General features: G+C 44.8%; 2 protein-coding genes across 5 annotated transcripts in view; both read left to right on the forward strand.

Moving 5' to 3' along the window:
• The first annotated feature begins 1,012 nt into the window (after positions 1 to 1,012).
• LOC117748071 (zinc finger protein 62 homolog) overlaps positions 1,013 to 19,618 on the forward strand; it is a 20,722-nt gene continuing 2,116 nt past the window's right edge. Inside the window, exons 1-25 of one of the 4 annotated variants that reach the window (XM_034557732.1) lie at positions 1,013 to 1,254; positions 1,689 to 1,740; positions 1,896 to 1,999; positions 2,094 to 2,366; positions 2,479 to 2,572; positions 4,037 to 4,104; positions 4,224 to 4,289; positions 4,450 to 4,533; positions 4,668 to 4,733; positions 4,840 to 4,953; positions 5,069 to 5,131; positions 6,109 to 6,492; positions 7,535 to 7,592; positions 7,746 to 7,849; positions 7,935 to 8,207; positions 8,329 to 8,422; positions 8,591 to 8,658; positions 8,768 to 8,833; positions 8,991 to 9,050; positions 9,152 to 9,238; positions 9,354 to 9,416; positions 10,283 to 10,666; positions 10,811 to 10,970; positions 11,074 to 11,208; positions 11,805 to 12,771. In XM_034557732.1, coding sequence (XP_034413623.1) covers positions 1,731 to 1,740; positions 1,896 to 1,999; positions 2,094 to 2,366; positions 2,479 to 2,572; positions 4,037 to 4,104; positions 4,224 to 4,289; positions 4,450 to 4,533; positions 4,668 to 4,733; positions 4,840 to 4,953; positions 5,069 to 5,131; positions 6,109 to 6,492; positions 7,535 to 7,592; positions 7,746 to 7,849; positions 7,935 to 8,207; positions 8,329 to 8,422; positions 8,591 to 8,658; positions 8,768 to 8,833; positions 8,991 to 9,050; positions 9,152 to 9,238; positions 9,354 to 9,416; positions 10,283 to 10,666; positions 10,811 to 10,970; positions 11,074 to 11,208; positions 11,805 to 12,754 — 3,828 coding nt within the window. In that variant the 5' untranslated portion in view covers positions 1,013 to 1,254; positions 1,689 to 1,730 and the 3' untranslated portion in view covers positions 12,755 to 12,771. Of the gene's footprint in view, positions 1,255 to 1,688; positions 1,741 to 1,895; positions 2,000 to 2,093; positions 2,367 to 2,478; positions 2,573 to 4,036; positions 4,105 to 4,223; positions 4,290 to 4,449; positions 4,534 to 4,667; positions 4,744 to 4,839; positions 4,954 to 5,068; positions 5,132 to 6,108; positions 6,493 to 7,534; positions 7,593 to 7,745; positions 7,850 to 7,934; positions 8,208 to 8,328; positions 8,423 to 8,590; positions 8,659 to 8,767; positions 8,834 to 8,990; positions 9,051 to 9,151; positions 9,239 to 9,353; positions 9,417 to 10,282; positions 10,667 to 10,810; positions 10,971 to 11,073; positions 11,209 to 11,804; positions 13,432 to 19,618 lie in introns of those variants that run through there. The other 3 variants (XM_034557858.1, XM_034557799.1, XM_034557902.1) reach the window with 3 other exon arrangements.
• si:ch73-12o23.1 (lysosomal alpha-glucosidase) overlaps positions 13,875 to 19,618 on the forward strand; it is an 8,826-nt gene continuing 3,082 nt past the window's right edge. The window contains exons 1-14 of the mRNA XM_034558884.1: positions 13,875 to 14,041; positions 14,871 to 14,984; positions 15,466 to 16,026; positions 16,650 to 16,795; positions 16,886 to 17,051; positions 17,776 to 17,872; positions 17,999 to 18,118; positions 18,278 to 18,396; positions 18,484 to 18,615; positions 18,734 to 18,844; positions 18,924 to 19,037; positions 19,130 to 19,214; positions 19,323 to 19,440; positions 19,574 to 19,606. Coding sequence (XP_034414775.1) covers positions 14,892 to 14,984; positions 15,466 to 16,026; positions 16,650 to 16,795; positions 16,886 to 17,051; positions 17,776 to 17,872; positions 17,999 to 18,118; positions 18,278 to 18,396; positions 18,484 to 18,615; positions 18,734 to 18,844; positions 18,924 to 19,037; positions 19,130 to 19,214; positions 19,323 to 19,440; positions 19,574 to 19,606 — 1,895 coding nt within the window. The 5' untranslated portion in view covers positions 13,875 to 14,041; positions 14,871 to 14,891. The remainder of the gene's footprint in view (positions 14,042 to 14,870; positions 14,985 to 15,465; positions 16,027 to 16,649; positions 16,796 to 16,885; positions 17,052 to 17,775; positions 17,873 to 17,998; positions 18,119 to 18,277; positions 18,397 to 18,483; positions 18,616 to 18,733; positions 18,845 to 18,923; positions 19,038 to 19,129; positions 19,215 to 19,322; positions 19,441 to 19,573; positions 19,607 to 19,618) is intronic.

Below are 19,618 nucleotides of genomic sequence, written 5' to 3' on the forward strand. Positions count from 1 at the left end.
GTATCTTTCCAAATCTGGCAATTATTTGTCATTAGTCATAGATGCTCAAAACAGTGTGTAATAACACAAAAGTAAAGAAACTTATTTGAATTTTCATCAGGTTTCTATTTATAAACCATTTTAAAATGAACTCTATGGAGTTCATGCCTGGGCAGGCGCCGGACATTATGATGGAAATGCAGGGATATGGTACAAAGGCTATAAGTTGAGAGGTCTAGAGTTTTAAAGCATGGATGATAAAATATAGGTTAATAATATATAAATTAAAAATATTAAATAAATATATATTTTAAATTAATACATATTTTGTATTATTATAATTTTGGGGAAGGGGGGGGTTGCTTCATGATGCTTCATTTGCTCTACTGCGCCATCAAGTGGACAACGCATGTAAAACAGGCAGAGTGACGCCATGACTTTTGGTGTGTGTGAAAGCTTTGAATTGAATAAATGAAATAATGATGTTTGTGATGCCAATACATGAATTATGAACGTATTAATATAGGGTCTGTCTTTATAATACACTGGCGGAGTGTAAATTGGGGAGACTGTGCTTATGGGACAAGATTTTATTCATTTTTATTTCAAAATAGCAACATTTCCCCAGTGAAATTTTAGAAAAAAATACCATTTCACAGGCCACAGATGAAGCTGGGGTAGAGAGAATATGTTTACGATAGTTATTATTACTATATGCATACCTTATGAGGAGTTCCAGGACAGGGGGAACACCTCCTCTTTCTTGCTGGTTCCATCGCAAAAAACACTAAAAACAACAACAACAAAAAATTAAATACTTTCGCAAACAAATGCGACAATAAAGTCCGCAACAATGTGGTTGGGGAACCCGCTGCGTTTCGCTGCCCCTTTCAATTATTATTTTTCGAATCGCGCACCAAATACGAACCGCTTCCTGAATCAGTCACGTGGTACGAACGTCATCGCGCATACGTCATCAACACGAGCCTTCGGAAAAAAAAAAAAAAAAAAAAAAAAAAAATACTTCCTGGATTCCTCGACACGCGCTTCGAAGCCCTCGACACGAATGGAGACGTCACCAGCGTTAGCTCACGTTTAGCTCGTGTTAGCTAAAAGTTGAATTAAAGGGGACTGCGGGGTGGCTCTTTCTCCCCGGAGCCGCTAACGGAGCGGTGGTCCCCGGGCGGCGGCGTGGTGGTGGTGGTGGTCTCGGAGCCGGTTCCAGCTGACCCGGTCAACAGCGCTGAGGTACCGACTGTACTGTTCTCTCTAACGGTAAGACACGTTGTATTCATCTACGCAGCCAGCTTGACAACACATCCTCCAAGGAACAGACGGGTTGTTGTATTCCGGCAGAATTTTAATGGAGGAAAAATATAAGTTGCACATGCCTTTTGTAAGAACAGTAATGCATCCTCATGACAGTCAGCTAAACATGTTAATTTACATGTAAACAGGAGTTGAGTTGCGGATGAGCCCGATTGTAAACTTGCTATCTCATTAATGTGCATGTAGACACAGTTATTTGTGTGAATGTTATATTGATATAATTTTGCTGTGATGTTAGAGAAGGCAAGAAACTACAAAGTCTGCCATCGGAATTAAAGCGTGTTGTCATTATTAAATAATAACTGCTTTGTTGCTTATTCATAGTTGTTTATAAAAATTGAGATGTGGTTATTAATCCTTGGTGTCCTACATATTTTCAGAGTCTGGAGGAGAACTGCCTTTCAGAGGCAAACAAGTTGAGGATGGCGCAACGTACGTGTGTAACCGACCATTTGTCCCATAAATGTTTTCCTTTTATGGTTTCTTGTTGCATGCTTTTTTTCCCCTTCTGTTTTGTATTGTTTTACTAGTAAGAAGATGTGTAATTGTTTATTATATATTTTATATATTTCTTTGTTCGTGAATAGGCTGTGGTAATGGTCGCTGCTACGCTGTGCTTCAATGGGAGAAATCCCCCGTCACTGGAAGGAAACACAAATTGGTCATTCCAGCCGAGTCCCCAGACAAGAAGGTAGGACAGTTATTATATTATATTATATTATTAATAGGACGGAATTGCTGTAGAAGAGCTTTTTTGAATTCTCAAAATCACGCTTCTGTTTCAGTTTGTTCTTCTCGTCGGAGCCTCCCATCTGCGGGCGATTGCAGATGGGTTCGTGAAGATGCCGGAGGGGAAACTTTCCTTCGGTGTCATGTCAACACCGGGGGCGAATGCGTCCGAGCTGACCACCGAAGTCCTGCATGCTGCTCTCCCTCGAACGCCGGATGCAATCTGTGTCCTGGCTCCGGGTAACAATCTGACTTCCAGCAGGACAATCGCCGAGGCACGGGCACACTTTGGCACGCTCCTTGCCAGCGTCTCCGGTTGCTGTCCTAACGTAAGCTTATTTTTCTGTTTGTTTGGGTCATGTTTTTGAATGCGCTGCTGCACAATATTGTGTGCAATAAATAAAATCTTATACTGTAACATCCAGCTTTTGTTTTGTCCAGGTTTTCGTTGTGGACTTTCCCCCGAGACTCGACGTGGAAGTGGTTCTGCAGGACGCCATGCGACAGGAGTTCCAGCGCGAGGCGACACTGATGGGTATGTTTTATAAATACCTTTTTAGGGTCCGAGCGACTCTCCTCACCCAGAATGTCCGATTGACATTTTTCACACATGTCAAACTCCACCTGCTCTACAAAAAAAAGCCTCTCAGACACCTAAGCTCCGCCTACTTAGATTTTTCGCCAATTATATAAAAACACAAAACTGTGGACTAGTCTGACAGGCTGTTTCTGATTCAAGCCACACTCGTTCTGGCTCGTTATTGTAGTTATATCATCTAATCTTATTACAAACTTTTTGATATCTCATTGTACTACGGACATATGGACCAATGAACCTCTTAGGGGCGTGTCTTGTTTTTCAACCCTCATAACTTCAACACTATTCGGACTAATCACTCAAAACTTGCAGTATATTTGCACATTGCATCCTGTAACCTGCAAAAGAAATCTTGTGCGATTTGAACACTAGGGGGCGCTACAATAATTCGCCCATTTTGGGCGTTTTTCGCTTGTTTTTGTCACTTTTCACCATTATACATTTACGGTTTTCTCCCGCAAAAATTATCTGATCGACTTCAATCTTGTTTCCAGAATGGTTTGAAGGCCTTAAAGATGATGAGTTAGAAAAATGGTGACTTTTCACCAAAGTTCACTTGACGTTATGTGGACCCCAATAAACGCCAACTTTCTGACTGTTGCTTTAACTGATCCAATCCTTCCGAAAATAATTATGCATGATGCCAGTCAAGGCCTGAACACATTCAACATTTGTCATAGGAACACCTACTAAGAAGATAAAATGACAAGTTTTAGACAATGTCTTCTACTTAGACTGTAATGTTATCTTTTTAGTTGGTAAAACGTTTTTCATCTGATTGGTAATAAGCGTTCGCCCTGTGACCCAGAGACCCGTGTTCAAAATCCAAGCCAGGGCTAATTTTTGCATAACTTATTTTTTTAACATTTAATTTACATGACGTGGTCTGGACTTCACGTAGAGACACATGATGCATGTATATGTTCACATTCTCAAAGCGCTACCTACTGGCCAAAGCAAATAAGCCTAAAACGCATCAGATTCACATGTAATTTACACACTGTGGTCTACACTTCACGTGGAGACACATGAGGCATGTACAGGTATATGTTCACATTGTCACAGCGCCACCTACTGGCTCAACTAGACTTGCTCGAATCTGCCCCAAACTTGTGATGCTTGTTACAATTCACGGCCTGAGGATATCGACAAGCCTATTTTCAGTCATAGTCAAAGCACCACCTACTTAAAAATAAAAAGACCATAATGTATTCTATTTAGACTGTAATGTTATCTTCTTAGTCGGTGAAGGCATCAAGTTTTTCATCTGATCGGTGGATCAGATGAACGAGAGACCCGTGTTCAAATCCAAGCCAGGGCTAATTTCATGAATCACTTTTTTTTGTACATTTAATTTACATAACATGGTCTAGACTTAATGAATTGTGTTTCTTTTTTTAGGTGTGAAGTACTTTTCCGTGGCTGACTATTTTCCGTTTGACCGCCTTGACCTCTGGAATAAAGATGGCGTAAGTATTTCCTGTTGTAAAATGGAAATGTGTCATGTACACTCCTTTTGTTAGGACAATGGATGCATATTGAGCTCTGAGCGTGTTTTGTAAATTAACTTGTAATTATTCATTTGCAGGTACAACTCAGTGATAGTGGTGGGATGAAGATCCTGGTGCAGTTGCTGTGGCAACACTCCTATGAGGTGAGCCTTTTATTTTTGTAAAACAAAATGTCCTTGCTTTCATTATTTTCTTTATAGTTTGTGTATAAAGTTGTATGCGTCTAAATAAACCGTTGCGTGCTTAACATACAGAATAGACGGCTATATAATAAATTAATGTTGTTGTTGTTGTTATTATTAGCAAACAGTTGACAAACCACCAGCACCTGAGCTGCAGGTTTCTCCCAGACCACCAACGTTCACTCCAAGTGTCCCAGTGGAAGAGGTCAGTGTGCCATCTCGATCTGACCCCCCCCCCCCTGAGTGGTCACTTGTTGCGCAATTTGAAGAGTTTACCTTGTGTAAGGGTCAACAGGTAAGCTATTAGTGAAATACAAACTATGCTATTTCTCATTACAGGGGAACCAACCTGGCCAACTTCAGCCATCATGTGGTGCACCCCAAAAGAGGATGGTCCATCAGCGGGTTTGTAATGGTGCTTTTATTAATTACACCAGTGTGGTTTGCTTTTTTTTGAAGAGACAAATTGACACCATTATTTTTTTCTGCATTATTATTTTGGGTTTCCCAGGTAACGCTGAAGGACTGTTGCATCCGGCTTACACCTCTCCGGTTTAGCAGCGCCATGTTTGATGAGATGGATAAATGTGTTCCATTCCATCGTCTTAGCCCCGAGGTAACAACGGTATGCATTAGGCTTTATCTTAAAGTGTGTCCTTCCTCACATTAAAATGCCACTGTTTTTATCGCCCAAAATGAAAACAAGCCTCCAAATAGTTTATTTATTTTTCCTGCTTTAGGAACCGACTGTGGACCATGGGCAGACGGCTGCAGCCTCCAAGAGAACCCCGGCTATACACCAGGTTAGTCTTTTTAGATCATGCAATATGACTTGTTGGGGTTCGAGAGGACCCTGTTTGTATTCGCTTTGGATTTTTATTATCACCCAGAATGTCCGATTGACTTGAAATTTTTCACACGTCCATCTCCACCTGCTCGACATAAAAGCCTCTCAGACCCCTAAGCTCCGCCTACTTAGCTTATCCGCCATTTTTAATTTGGTGACAAACACAAAACTGCGAACTCGTCCGACACGCTGAGTCCGATTCAACGCAGTTTTTTTTGATATCTCATTGTGTTTAGGAGATATGGACCAATAAACCTCTTAGGGGGCGTGTCTTGTTTTTCAATGCTCATAACTTCAGAACTTTTTTTTGGCCTAATCACTCCAAATGTTCAGCATATGTGCACATTGCATCCTTTAACACACAATTATTGTGCGACTTAAACACCCGGGGCCGCCACAGTATTTGAACACTAGGGGGCGCTACAATAATTTGCCCATTTTAGGCAATTTTCCGCTTTTTTTTTGTCACTTTTCGCCATTGTACATTTAAGGTTTTCTCCCACAAAAATTATCTGATCGACTTCAATCTTTTTTTCCAGGATGGTTTGAAGGCCTTAAAGATGATTAGTTAGAAAAATGGTGACTTTTCACCGCTTTTAACACGCACAACAATTATTGTGCGACTTAAACACTTCGTGCCGCCACAGTAATTTGGGCAATTTGTCCGTTTTGAGCATTTGTACTTTTACGCACTCCTTCCACAAAATTCATCCGGTCGACTTCAATTTTGTTCAACGATATATAAAATATTTAGGCAAGTGAGTCTCCAGCTCACTGCGTTAGGTATTTGCCCCGTAACCATAAGGTCTCAGGTTTGAATCCAGTGCTAATTTCTTGCAAATTTTCGAATCTGCCCAAAACGTGTCATGTTTGATTTAAAGTCACAGCCTGAGGATATCGACAAGCCTATTTTTTTTTATTTTTTTTTACCAGTGCTCCTTCTGTTTCATGCGCTTCCGCTTTTTGTGGACGCTCGAGAGACACGAGCGCCTCCACACCGGCTTCACGCCCTACCGCTGCTCCGAATGCGGCGAGGCGTTCGAGCTGAAGTGGATGATGATGGCGCACATCCGGACTCACAAGGGGAGGAAGCCGCACTGCTGCAACAGGTGCAGGGACTGCGGGCGGCACTTCTCCTTGGCGGTAATTCTCAAAGCACACAAGCGGTCGTGCACGCAGAGCAAGAACGAAGCGGTCCGCGGCGACGACGACGTCGTCGTCTCGGAGCCGGTTCGAGCTGCAGCCGGTGAAACGTCGCAGCCCGACCTGGTCGACAGCGTCAGCTCTGAGGTTCGGACTGTACTGTTCTCACTAACGGTAGGACACGTTTTCTTCAGCTTGACAACACATCCTCCAGCATCGCATTCTTCAAGTAACAGACAGGTTGTTGTATTTGGCGGAATTTAATGGCGCAAAATACGTTAGTAAAACTGAAAAAAGAATGCAAAACTCATGCCTTTTGTAAGTACAGTAATGCATCCTCATGCAGTTGACAGTAAGCTAAACATGTTGATATAGATGTAATCAGTAGTTGACTTGCGGATGAAGCCGAATTTGTGGACTTTGTGAACTTGCATTCTCACTCTTGTGAGTTCATGGGCAAAAGGAACTTCCTCTTCCGGTTACACCGCGTGTTTTACGATTTTAGATGGCTTACTTCGTGCAGCTGTTCACAATCGCCACTAGGTGTTGCTAGAGGACATGTACAATAAACAAATACACTGGTTCCAACACGGAGACGATGTTGTTTTTTTTATTATGAAAATGTTTGGGGTATTTATTAGTTTCAGTTCAGAGTCTCGACGCGTGTAAGCTAAAGGCTAAGCGGAGCTAATAAAGCTACATGCTAACGAGTTTCAGTTGAAAGTTATGACGCGATAACGGAAATGTTTCTGGAGATTTCGCAATAATGCTTTTGAGTGTCTGTCGTCATGAATATAAGATATCATCACCCTAGACCAAACACAATACTCTTGATTCCAAGGTAACGTCAAATCTGTCCTGGTGGCCTGAGAATTATAGTTTTAATGAAAACAATTGTGCTTGTTCTCATTAATGTGCTGAAAGCTGCAGCTCCGTTAAGGTGGAAACGTTGCTGGCTTTTCAGCATGTAGACGGTGTGTTTTTTGGTGAATGTTATAATGATAACGAATAAAAACTCTCCCTCACTATTTTGCTGTGATGTTAGAGAAGGCAAGAAACCACAAAGTCTGCCATCGGAATTAAAGCGTGCTAGTAGTCATTATTTAAAAAAAAAAAAAAAAAAAGCCCAATGCCCTAACTGCTTTGTTGCATATTTATAGTTGTTTATGAAAATGTAATTGTAGTTATTAATCCTTGGTGCCCTACATATTTTCAGATGCCGGATCTGAAGTTGAACCTCCGTTCAGAGGCAGCCAAGTTGAGGATGGCGCAACGTACGTGTGTAACCAACCATTTGTCCCATAAATGTTTTCCTTTTTATGGTTTCTTATGCATGCTTTTTCCCTTCTGTTTTGTTCTGTTTTACTAGTAAAAAGATGTGCGATTGTTTATATATTTTTATATATTTCTTGTTTGTTTGTGAATAGGCCGTGGTACTGGTCGCCGCCACGCTGTGCTTCAATGGGAGAAATCCCCGTTCACTGGAAGGAGCCACAAATTGGTCATTCCAGACGAGTCCCCAGACAAGAAGGTAGGACGGTTTATAGAATTTTAATAATAAACTACATGCTGTAGAAGAGCTTTTTTGAATTCTCAAAATCACGCTTCTGTTTCAGTTTGTTCTTCTCGTCGGAGCCTCCCATCTGCGGGCGATTGCAGATGGGTTCGTGAAGATGCCGGAGGGGAAACTTTCCTTCGGTGTCATGTCAACACCGGGGGCGAATGCGTCCGAGCTGACCACCGAAGTCCTGCATGCTGCTCTCCCTCGAACGCCGGATGCAATCTGTGTCCTGGCTCCGGGTAACAATCTGACTTCCAGCAGGACAATCGCCGAGGCACGGGCACACTTTGGCACGCTCCTGGCCAGCGTCTCCGGTTGCTGTCCTAACGTAAGCTTATTTATTCATTTTTTCTGTATGTTTGGGTCATCTTTTTGAATGCGCTGCTGCACAATATTGTGTGCAATGAATAAAATCTTGTGTTGTAACATCCAGCTTTTGTTTTGTCCAGGTTTTCGTTGTGGACTTTCCCCCGAGACTCGACGTGGAAGTGGTTCTGCAGGACGCCATGCGACAGGAGTTCCAGCGCGAGGCGACACTGATGGGTATGTTTTATAAATACCTTTTTAATTATAAAGCCTTGGGCAAACCTATTGCATGCATTTCATAATATTAATTGTGCTTTTTTTTTTTTTTTTACTTTACAATAAAATAGTTTCAATATATGTGTATGGATATTTTTTTTAATGTATTGTTTTATTAAATTTTTTTAGGTGTGAAGTACTTTTCCGTGGCTGACTATTTTCCGTTTGACCGGCTTCACCTCTGGTGTAAAGATGGCGTAAGTATTTCCTGTTGTAAAATGGAAATGTGTCATATACACTCCTTTGTTAGGACATATTGAGCTCTGAGCGTGTTTTGGAAATGAACTTGTAATTATTAATTTGCAGGTACACCTCAGTGATAGTTATGGGATGAAGATCCTGGTGCAGTTGCTGTGGCTACACTCTTATGAGGTGAGCCTTTTATTTTTGTAAAACAAAATGTCCTTGCTTTCATTATTTTCTTTATAGTTTGTGTATAAAGTTGTATGCGTCTAAATAAACCGTTGCGTGCTTAACAAACAGAATAGACGGCTATATAATACATTAATGTTGTTGTTGTTATTATTAGCAAACACTTTCTCCCAGACCACCACCGCCAACGTTCACTCCAAGTGTCCCAGTGGAAGAGGTCAGTGTGACCTGAGTGGTCACTTGTTTTGAATAGTTTACCTTGTGTAAGGGTCAACGGGTGAGCATAATTGTTTCTGCATTATTATTTTGGTTTCCCAGGTAACGCTGAAGGACTGTTACATCCGGCTCTCAAATCTCCGGTTTAGCAGCGCCGTGTTTGATGAGATGGATAAACGTGTTCCAACGGTATGCATTAGGCTTTATCTTAAAGTGTGTCCTTCCTCACATTAAAATGCCACTGTTTTTATCGCCCAAAATGAAAACAAGCCTCCAAATAGTTTATTTATTTTTCCTGCTTTAGGAACCGACTGTGGACCATGGGCAGACGGCTGCAGACTCCAAGAGAACCCCGGCTATACACCAGGTTAGTCTTTTTAGATCATGCAATATGACTTGTATGATTTTTAGATCTTTGGGTGCATATGTGGGGTACTTGCCAGACTCCAAAACTCACCAAATTTGACAAGCTTGTCAGGTCTGGTGAAAATAGACGTATGATATAGATGTCAAATTTGGGTTTTAAAAAATTGCTCTCTAGCGCCCCCTTGAAGTTTGACCGGCGACACCCCCTCACCCAGAATGTCCAGTTGACTTGAATTTGTTCGCGCATGTCAATCTCCACCTGCTCTACAAAAAAGCCTCTCAGACCCCTAAGCTCCGCCCACTTAGCTTATCTCAATTGTGTTTAGGAGATATGGACCAATAAACCTCTTAGGGGGCGTGTCTTGTCTTTCAATGCTTATAACTTCAGAATTTGTTGGCCTAATCACTCCAAATGTTCAGCATATGTGCACATTGCATCCTTTAACACGCACAACAATTATTGTGCGATTTAAACACTCCGGGCCACCACAGTAATTCGGCCTATTTTGGCCGTTTTGAGCATTTGTACTTTTACGCACTCCTTCCACAAAATTCATTCATTCATTATTACATTAAAATTACATTTACATGAAGAAACGTTACAATTTGTCATAGAAACACCTACTGGAAAAAGAAAATTACGCGTTTTATACCTAAAGTATTCAACTTATTCTAGTAAAAAAAATATTTAAGCAAGTTAGCAGTTATTTGCCCCGTGACCATAAGGTCTCTGGTTCGAATCCAGGGCCAATTTCGTGCAAATTTTGAATCTGACCCAAACTTGTCATGCATGATTTTTAAAGTCATGGCCTGAGGATATCGACAAGCCTATTTAAAAATGTTATTTTAATTTAATTTTTTTACCAGTGCCCCTTCTGCGAAAAGCGCTTCCGCTTTTTGTGGACGCTCGAGAGACACGAGCGCCTCCACACCGGCTTCACGCCCTACCGCTGCTCCGAATGCGGCGAGGCGTTCGAGCTGAAGTTGACGCTGACGGCGCACTTGCTGACTCACAAGGAGAGGAAGCCGTACCGCTGCAAGCGCTGCGGCTCGTCGTTCAGGTCTAAGTTCGAGCTGCGCAAGCACACCAAGATCCACACGAGGGAAAAGCTGCACCCGTGCACTGACTGCGGGCGCCACTTCTCCATGGCGGGAACTCTCCAGAGCCACAAGCGGGCGTGCACGCAGAGCAAGAACGGAGCGGCCGGTGAAACGTCGCAGCCCGACCTCGTCAACGGCGTCAGCTCTGAGGTAGAGGCGATGTTTTTTGTTGTTTTTACTTTGATTTGAGACGTTCAATGTTTATTCTTCTTCATGTAACACATGCCCGCATTTATAGACAACCTCTCAACCCCATTGTCTCCATGCGTTCTCATTTAACTGTTTTTTTTGTAGGTGTCGGTTGAGCCCCGATCCTCAGAGGGTCTCGACTCCGACGAAGCCGCTCGGGGTGAAAATAACCCGCAGGAAGCGGAAGAGCGACCGGAGGCCGTCGTTTCCAGCCCACACGTGAATGTAATGGTGAACGAGGAGGAAGAGGAGGAACCGGTGTGCGGTACGTGAAACAACGAGGTTCCAGATATCCCTTCTCATGCACGGTAAAGGCCGTGAATGCCTTCGCTGACAATTTTATAGGTCACTTCCTTTGTGTTGTGTAGAAGAAGAAGCAGCTCCCGACCAGGCGTCCGGCGGTGAGGATTGCACCATGCAGGAGGAACCTGAGGAGCAGCGACAGGAGAGCAACGCGGACATTAGGATAACGGTGAAGGAGGTAGAAGATGACCTCCTAAACAGTAAGGAAACAAGTTTGCGGGAGTACAAATGTCACTTGTGTGTTGCCTTGAATTCTTGAAGAAAAATGTTGTTAAAGGCCGAATATACGGGATGGTTATGAAGTCGAGAGGCTCCAGGTGTTGTAAATTAGCGTTCCGCTACAAGCACTCAACACAGTGCATCTAGTTAGTGTGCAAATTCTAATGCCGCTGTGATGTCCATATCAAGTCAAGTCCTCTATCTCGTATTCGCCACCTTTTTAACAACCACATACAAACCCCCACAGTTAGCAGTAGAATCCAGAGCTCCAGTCATTCAGTCGTATGATCGGGAATTTCCGAACGCACGGATGAGAACTTTGTTTGGTTTTAGCAGTGATGCATGCTCCTCCTATTTACGACAATCTATCGACACCGTTCTCAGTTTTTTTTTCTTTTGCTTCTTTGTTCACCGTGGAGAAGTGCGAGAAGAACAATGTTTTCTTCTTAAAGAATTCAAGGTAACTTGATGTGAGGAACTGATATATACAGCTGGTCATTTTTGTGGGTGGAGTATCCCATTTTTAACAAGCAAAAAGGTTTCTATGAGTCTCAAGTTGTCGTCCTTGTTCCCACAGTGTCAGGAGGGGATCCCCCGGGGCAGGAGCAGCAGAAGAGCTCGTACAGCTGCGGGCTCTGCGGAAGAAACTGCGGCAAGATGTGCGCCCTTCAGATCCACATGCGGATCCGCTCGGGAGAGAAACCCTACAAGTGCTCCGTGTGCGGCAAGTGGTTCAAATATCAAAGTGAGCTCAGAGGTCACCATAAGGTCCACATGGCGGAGAAGCCCTTCTCCTGCCCGGACTGCGGGAAGAGCTACACCCAGTGGGGCCACTTTAACAGACACTGGCTCACGCACACGGGGGAGAGGTCTTACCACTGCTCCGTGTGCGAGGAGAGCTTCAACCAGCTCGCCCGCTTGCGGGAGCACGAGAAAATCCACTCCAGGGCGAAGTATGACTGTCCCAGGTGCGAAGAGAGCTTCACGCGACCGGCGAACCTCAAGGCCCACTCCAGGGTGCACACGGGCGGGAGGCTGTTCTCCTGCCCCGAATGCGGGAAGAACTTCATCCACAAGGTGAGCCTCAAGGCCCACCTCAGGGCGCACACGGGCGAGAGGCCGTTCTCCTGCCCGGACTGCGGGAAGAGCTTCATCCAGTCGGGGACCTTGAAGGTACACCGGCTCATGCACCTCAGGAAGAGGCCCTACCACTGCTCCGTGTGCAAGGAGGGCTTCAACCATGCGAACCGTTTGCGGGAGCACAAGAAAATCCACGTGAAGTTTGACTGTCCCAGATGCAAAAAGAGCTTCGAGCAAAAGTCGAGCCTCAAGACCCACTTCAGGCTGTTCCACACGGACGACAGGCCGTGGAGCTGCGACGTCTGCGGGAGAGGCTTCATTCGCTCGCAACTCCTGCGCCTCCACAAGCGGAAGCACGAGCTTGAGTTCGCCGAGAGGAGCGACGATTTATCCCAAAGCAACGATAACTCCCAGACTAACATTTGCATAGCGGGCAAAAATGACTGATGTGTGTGTGTGTGTGTGTTTATATATTTATATATATATATATATATATATATATAATATATTTATTGATGAGAGACTACTCTCTGTGATTAAAGCCGTCATTAAAACTCTCCAAAAGAAGTATTGAAGCTAAAATATTTTAACTTCCTGAAATTGATAAACCAATATGTGTCAAAGGGTGTTCAGCAACTAACAAAACTTAGGTCAAATCTTAGGAAACTGTTCAGGCGTTAGTTGAATTTACACATTTAAAGTATTTATTGTAGTACAAGTGGCTCACTTGAGGTCTGAGATTTCACATTTTTCCATGCAGTATTTGTCCTTCAACACTAATTGTGTACGTGGAAATTGGATTCAAGAGTAAATATATTGTTGTATCAAATGTTAGGATGAGCAGTCGGGTGAAACTGGAATTCATTCTTTGTGTCTGAGCTACTGAAATGTTTTAGCCAGTAATGAAGCAAAATGATTTTCATACTCATCAGGGTCTTTTTTTTTTTTTTTGTAATTGTTTTTATGGCTAGGAACATTTTACCTTTTTTAGTGGCGATAAATATTTTATATGTTCTTCACAACCAAATCATTAAAGGAGGTTCACCTGGTTTGGACAACTCTTAAAATGGCCGACAACTATTGTGAATTAAAGAAATCGTCCTCAAAAGGCTGTGATGGAAAAAGTGCTGCCGCTGTCTGATTGTATGGGACGTGTCATGTTCAATAAAAGTACACTAAATGCGTAAGACTGCTGTTAGGTGCAGATATATATGTTCTCCCAACGCACATAGTTTAATATTTTGACTGATAATGTCTCACGATCATACTGCCCAACTTTGGAATCAATCGGGTTTAATCTCTAGGAGGAATTTGTTCTTCCACAACTCCCCAAAATGCAAATATTGAGGAATTGATTGCAGCCTATATTTATAATGGGAACATTTGAAAAGTTAGAAATATGAAAAGTTTCAACTAATAATAGTTTTTTTTGGTGTTGGTGGGGGGGTATTAATAGTATATCTCCCGAGCAGCAGGTGGCGGTAATGCGCCAATAAGCTGGATGGCAACCGCCGTAAAACCAGAAAAAGAAAAGAAGAACCTCGGAAGCTTTCTAAATTCCGAGGCGCTGTGAACGTCACATGAATATAAACAGACGCACGCGATGCAGCCGTTTGAGGTTATCGACCTTACGGATTATATATCAAAATATACGTTTATATAAAGGACAAATCTGCCCCCCACCCCCCTCGGGCGCTCTATTCTCGGTGTCCCTACACCTGAAACGGACTCCAGGTGAGCGGTGTCGGCGTTCACGCCATTGTTAGCTCACGTTAGCTTCGTGTTAGCTAAAGTTACTCTGTTGTTAAAAGTTAGCTAACAGTAAATACGCGTTTTAACAATAACGTCACGTCAACAGTCGCCAAGTCGGGCGACGAGTTACTGTTTTCCCATAACTGTCATTTAATTAATCGGTCAATTGTTTCCATGGTGAACTTTGACATTTAACATACATGTTCCGTCCTTTGCGAGATCTAAAGTTATATATTTTTTAAAGCCATCTATGTAACGCAACGTGAGATATGACGAGTCAACAACGTTTTGCTCTAAAGTAAACAAAATAATAAAAATGTACACATTAGGGTAATATTATCCCGTCCTGATTATTACAACTCTTTGTACGTCACTGGCGGTGTTGGCTTTCTTTTCACCTTCATGTGTCCTTAAAGGGTTTTTAACTTAATGCTCTTCTTTAAGCCCAGACTTTACGTTAAATATGTGGTAGAAGAAGTGCTCATAACTTTTAATGAGGTAAAATAAGCAATGCTATAGTGTAAAATACTCTGTTGCGAGTAAAGAAAAATTGTATTTGCATTCAAATATACTTAAAGTACAAGTGTTAAGCTCTTTTTACACTATTACACTTTGCAGAATGGCCCATTTCAGAGTAATATGTATTATATGACTGGATTATAACTGTCAATGCAATATACTGCCAGGTGGCTTGTGATTTCCAACAAGGGATCAATATGTCGAATCAGATGTCACTCCTCCCACAGGCTCCAAGTATCAGGAAGTGAGATTCTTCGTGCAACTGAACTTTCCCTCTCTCTCCCCCTCTCAGTTTGACGAACACACACTCAGGATGGTGTCGTACAAGCGGCTGAACCCCGAAGATGTTCAGTTTTCCGGCACCTCTTTGTCAGAAGAGCCTCGTCCCGCGCAGGAAGAAGTTCCCGTGAGTTCACGTGTCTTTTTATTTACCCCCCCCCCCCAATCTTGATGTGGTAGTCTCATTATTTGTTGTTGATTGTATTCATTTGATCGGTATTTATTCTGAGCTGAAATTATTAATAATGTTTAACTTCCAGCTTCTCCCTTGAGAGGATTTGTTGCTTTTTCTTTTTTGACTTTTGAGATCGATAGATAAATAAATGTGTGTTGGTTTGGGACAGTTTCTGGGATAAAACAAGACGTCGCCGTAGGCTCTGTGAATGGCGTCTTACATTATTTTCTTACAATTTCAACACCGAACAATTAGTCGATTTTTTTTAATCAAGAAAATAATCGTCTCTTAAGCCGTTCTTTGCGTTGCCTATTTCCTCTGTTTTTAGTCTCTGACACATGTGATTGCGGCCGGTCTAATCCTCTTATATGTTACTGGTCTTTGGTCCCTCTTGGTTGCTTCTCTGAACATGTCCCTCGGTTTCGTTTCCAAGGCGGCGGCGGTCGAGGACGCGTCCTTGCTTCCCCGCAGGCCGCCGTGCTCCATCACCACGGGCCTCCTGGTGGTCGGCGCCCTGCTGCTGCTCCTCTGCGGAGGCTGGCTCCTGGGCACCATGTTCTGGCTGCACCGCCCGTCCAACCAGCAGCCGCACCGGCACCCGCTGCCGGCACCCGGCTCTCAAACGCCGGACTCTCTGGTGGGGACGGGCGTGAACGACACCGCGGCCGCTTCCCGCCGCGTGGCCTGCGGCGTGATCCCCGAGGCGTGGCGCTTCGACTGCTACCCGGAGAGAGGCGCGGTGGTGACCCGAGAGCTGTGCGAGGCGAGGAGCTGTTGCTTCATCCCGGCGTCGTCTCGCCCGGCGGGGAGAAACGGCATCCCGTGGTGTTTCTACCCTCGGGACTTCCCTTCCTACTCGCTCGTGTCGATGAACGACACGTCGACGGGACAGAAAGGTACGCTGGTCAGGGAGGTGAAGACCTACTACCCGGCAGACGTCCTCACTCTGGAGGTGGAGATACGGCACGAGACGGACACGCGGCTCCGCGTCCGGGTGAGTGAGCTTTCTGATCAAGAGCTTTACGACTCGTAGCGTTATCAATGATCTCGCGTGAATTTTAAAGGTACATGTAATCCCACCGATGGTTCATAAAACAATTACCATCGAGGAACGTTAGTGTATTTTTGTAATTCAGCCAGTTGTTCATGTGCAAAACCTCCCAATGTCTCTGCGAAGAACTGCTGACCCTGCAGCTGCTCAACTTTTGCTTCAAGTCACGAGAATGTGCTCCCCCGGGGCAAAAATGTGTTGAGTTAAAGCTGCACTAAATCAATGTGTTTGTATTGATTCATGTCTTAATCAATATAAAAACATCGAAAGGCCAAAGGTCACTCTTTAAACCCACAAGCAGTCATCACCTGACTCTGCACTTCCCCTTTGCTCTGGGACAAAGTGACTAGTTCATAAGGAAAGTGGAGCGTCTAGCAGTAATATTTATTGTGACTATTGGACTTATATTCATCAGGTGGCCAGAAACAGAACTTCTTATAAATGGAAACGTGGCCCTTTGCCGCATGTCGTGTTCCCTCTTTCCATTCCTCAGCTGCGTAAAGGCAAAAAAAATGAGGCTAAAATGCATATATTGTCCCGTGTAATGACCCGTTTTCCTCGTCTAGATCACCGACCCCTCCAGTCCGAGGTTCGAGGTTCCGATCTCGGTCCCCGCCGCCACCGAGAAGGCCGACAGTCCGGCGTACGTGGTGGAGCTGTCGAGGCGTCCGTTCGGCCTCATCGTGAAGAGGCGCTCCACGGGAGTCGTGCTGTGAGTCCCGATCGACGATCTAGAAACGCTCTTAAAATATGAGGTGTGAAATATGATACCGATTACCGACGCGATGCCGCTTCCTGTCAGTCTCAACACCACAGTGGCGCCGCTCTTCTACGCCGATCAGTTCCTCCAGATGTCCACCTCGCTGCAGAGCCGCTTCATTTACGGCCTCGGGGAGCACCGCTCCGCCTTCCTGCACGACCTGCAGTGGAACACGCTCACCATGTGGGCCAGAGACGTGCCTCCTACGGTACGGGGCATTCACCTTTTTAAAAAATGTTTTATTTTATTATTGGTCATTGTTTTGCACACAGTTACATTTCAGGAGCAGGTGTTGCAAATACTATTATGGATGCTAAGTAGTCCCAGTAAGCCGTGACTACCGAACTATTTAGTGTGCCAGAAAGACGACTTAAAATGCATTTATTTCTGCAACTTTTATTTATTTAGTTTGTAAAAAGGAAGGTTTTCTGTATTTTTCTGAATTTTTTTTTTAATGGACAGCACTGTGAGCTACGCAGCCTGTATGAAATGTGCTTTACGAATAATAATACGAACAATTATTATGTCAAATGCAGTATGCCAGAAATTGCAGGATGTTCTAATCTATTACATCCGGAAGCATTTTGCAGCCTGAAAGTTGGCTGGCTCTTGTGGCTCTTCCGACCCACAATCCTTTGCGCTGCCGCTATATGAGCTACAGTGTCAGGAGCTATGTTATGAAGTATAAATCCCCATGGAATGCATACTGTATGTACCTTTAGGGCAGCCGCAGTAGCCACTAAAAGTACAAAATGCTTTTCTTCCATTAAGTGACACTTAATGGAACCGAGCCGTCGTTAATTAATTTAATATCCACCTGTCTTTTCCCTACTTATGTCTTCTGTGCAAACAGGCCTGAGGGTTGCGGCTTGATTGAAGGTGCAGTTCCTCCGTTGGTCATCCAGTATAATTGTGTCTTCTCCACAATGTAGGAGCAGACCAACCTGTACGGGGCTCATCCCTTTTACCTGGCGATGGAGGACGGAGGCGACGCACACGGCTTCTTCCTGCTGAACAGCAACGCAATGGGTCAGTCCCCCCCCCCCCCCCCGGACACTTCCTCTTCCGGCTTGTCTATAACTGTACATTAGATTCTTAGTGACTCCTCATGTGCTTCCTTTACTTCTTTGCTCGCTGTCCTCACTGTCTCCTCAGACGTGGTCCTCCAGCCCGCCCCGGCCCTCACCTGGCGCACCATCGGTGGAATCCTGGACTTTTACGTCTTCCTCGGTCCCGATCCCGCTTCCGTGATCGGACAGTATGTGGAAGTCATCGGTCAGTCATGAGTGCAAGACGTCAGCATATTTGGATGTGCATGTCCTGTTGCATGTTTGTTTGAAGTCCTTTTTATGGGAAATGATTAACTTCCTGTTGACGTTATATATTTTTTTGTGCGTCAATGTGAACTCTCCTCTTCCCTCCGCCGTTTCCAAGGCAACCCGTCGATGCCCATCTACTGGGCTTTGGGCTACCATCTCTGTCGCTGGGGCTACAACACCAGCAATTCCACCTGGGAGGTTGTCAAGCGCTTGAGGAATTATGGGATACCCCAGGTACGGTCGAGCCAACAGACGGTTTTGTTGGTTTGCGTGTCCGTATTCATTCCCCCCGCTCCCCAAAATAAACACATTTGTCCCCAGGACGTTCAGTGGAACGACATCGACTACATGGACCGGTTCCTGGACTTCACTTTAGACCCGACGAAGTTCGCCACGCTGCCGGATCTGGTGAAGGACCTGCACGCTCACGACCAGCGCTACGTCATGATCCTGGTACGCAGGGAGTTTGTGTTTAGCTTTTTAAAAAAACGCGTGCGTCTGATTTTTTTTTCCGGGGAGCCCTCGTGTAACTGTTGTTGTCTCGGAACCCCCCCCCCCCCCCCCCCCGCAGGACCCGGGGATCAGCAGCGTGCAGCCCGAGGGCGCCTACTGGCCGTACGACGAAGGGCTGAGGAGAGACGTTTTCATTAAAGATGCCGAAGGAAAACCCCTCATAGGGAAGGTGAGACAGCCCCCCCCCCCCCTTAATCGTACCATCCCGACGCACACTTACAAATAAGACCCTCCATCTTCTCCTCCAGGTGTGGCCCGGGCTGACGGCATATCCCGATTTCTCTGACGACGTGACGCACGACTGGTGGTTCGACAACCTGCAGCGGTTCCACGAGAAGGTGCCGTTCGACGGCTTGTGGATCGTAAGTACGGGAAGAGACGACTCTCTGCGCCTCGCGATGTATAAATCATCGTCTCCCTGAACCTCTCTCGGGGTTTTTGTTTTGTTTTTCAGGACATGAACGAGCCGTCGAATTTCCTGGACGGGTCCACCGACGGCTGTCCGTCAAACAGTCTTGAGAATCCTCCGTACACACCCGGTGGGAGAGCTCGAAACGCCCCCAAAAAAAAATGGAGCACGACCTGCGTCCACCGCGGTCGTCAAAATATTGAATCGTGTGTTTCTCTTTTTACATTTTTTTTTGTAGGCATCCTCGGAGGTTTGCTGAGAGCTAAAACCTTATGCGCCTCCGCGCAGCAAAAGCAGTCCATTCACTACAACATGCACAGCCTGTATGGACTCATGGAAGCCAAGGCGTCTGCGAGGTCGAGACACACACACACACACACACACACACACAAACAGGATAAAAACACTGAACGGCTTCTTTTTTTTTTTGTCGCATGGCCCTTTTCCTTAAATCTTCGGCCTGGCCGCCATCTTGTTTCCCGTGCGCAGCGCTCTGAAGCGGATCCTCGCCAAGAGGCCTTTCGTCATCTCCCG

This window comes from Cyclopterus lumpus, chromosome 1 (assembly GCF_009769545.1).
Source record: "Cyclopterus lumpus isolate fCycLum1 chromosome 1, fCycLum1.pri, whole genome shotgun sequence".
NCBI classification, from domain to species: domain Eukaryota; kingdom Metazoa; phylum Chordata; class Actinopteri; order Perciformes; family Cyclopteridae; genus Cyclopterus; species Cyclopterus lumpus.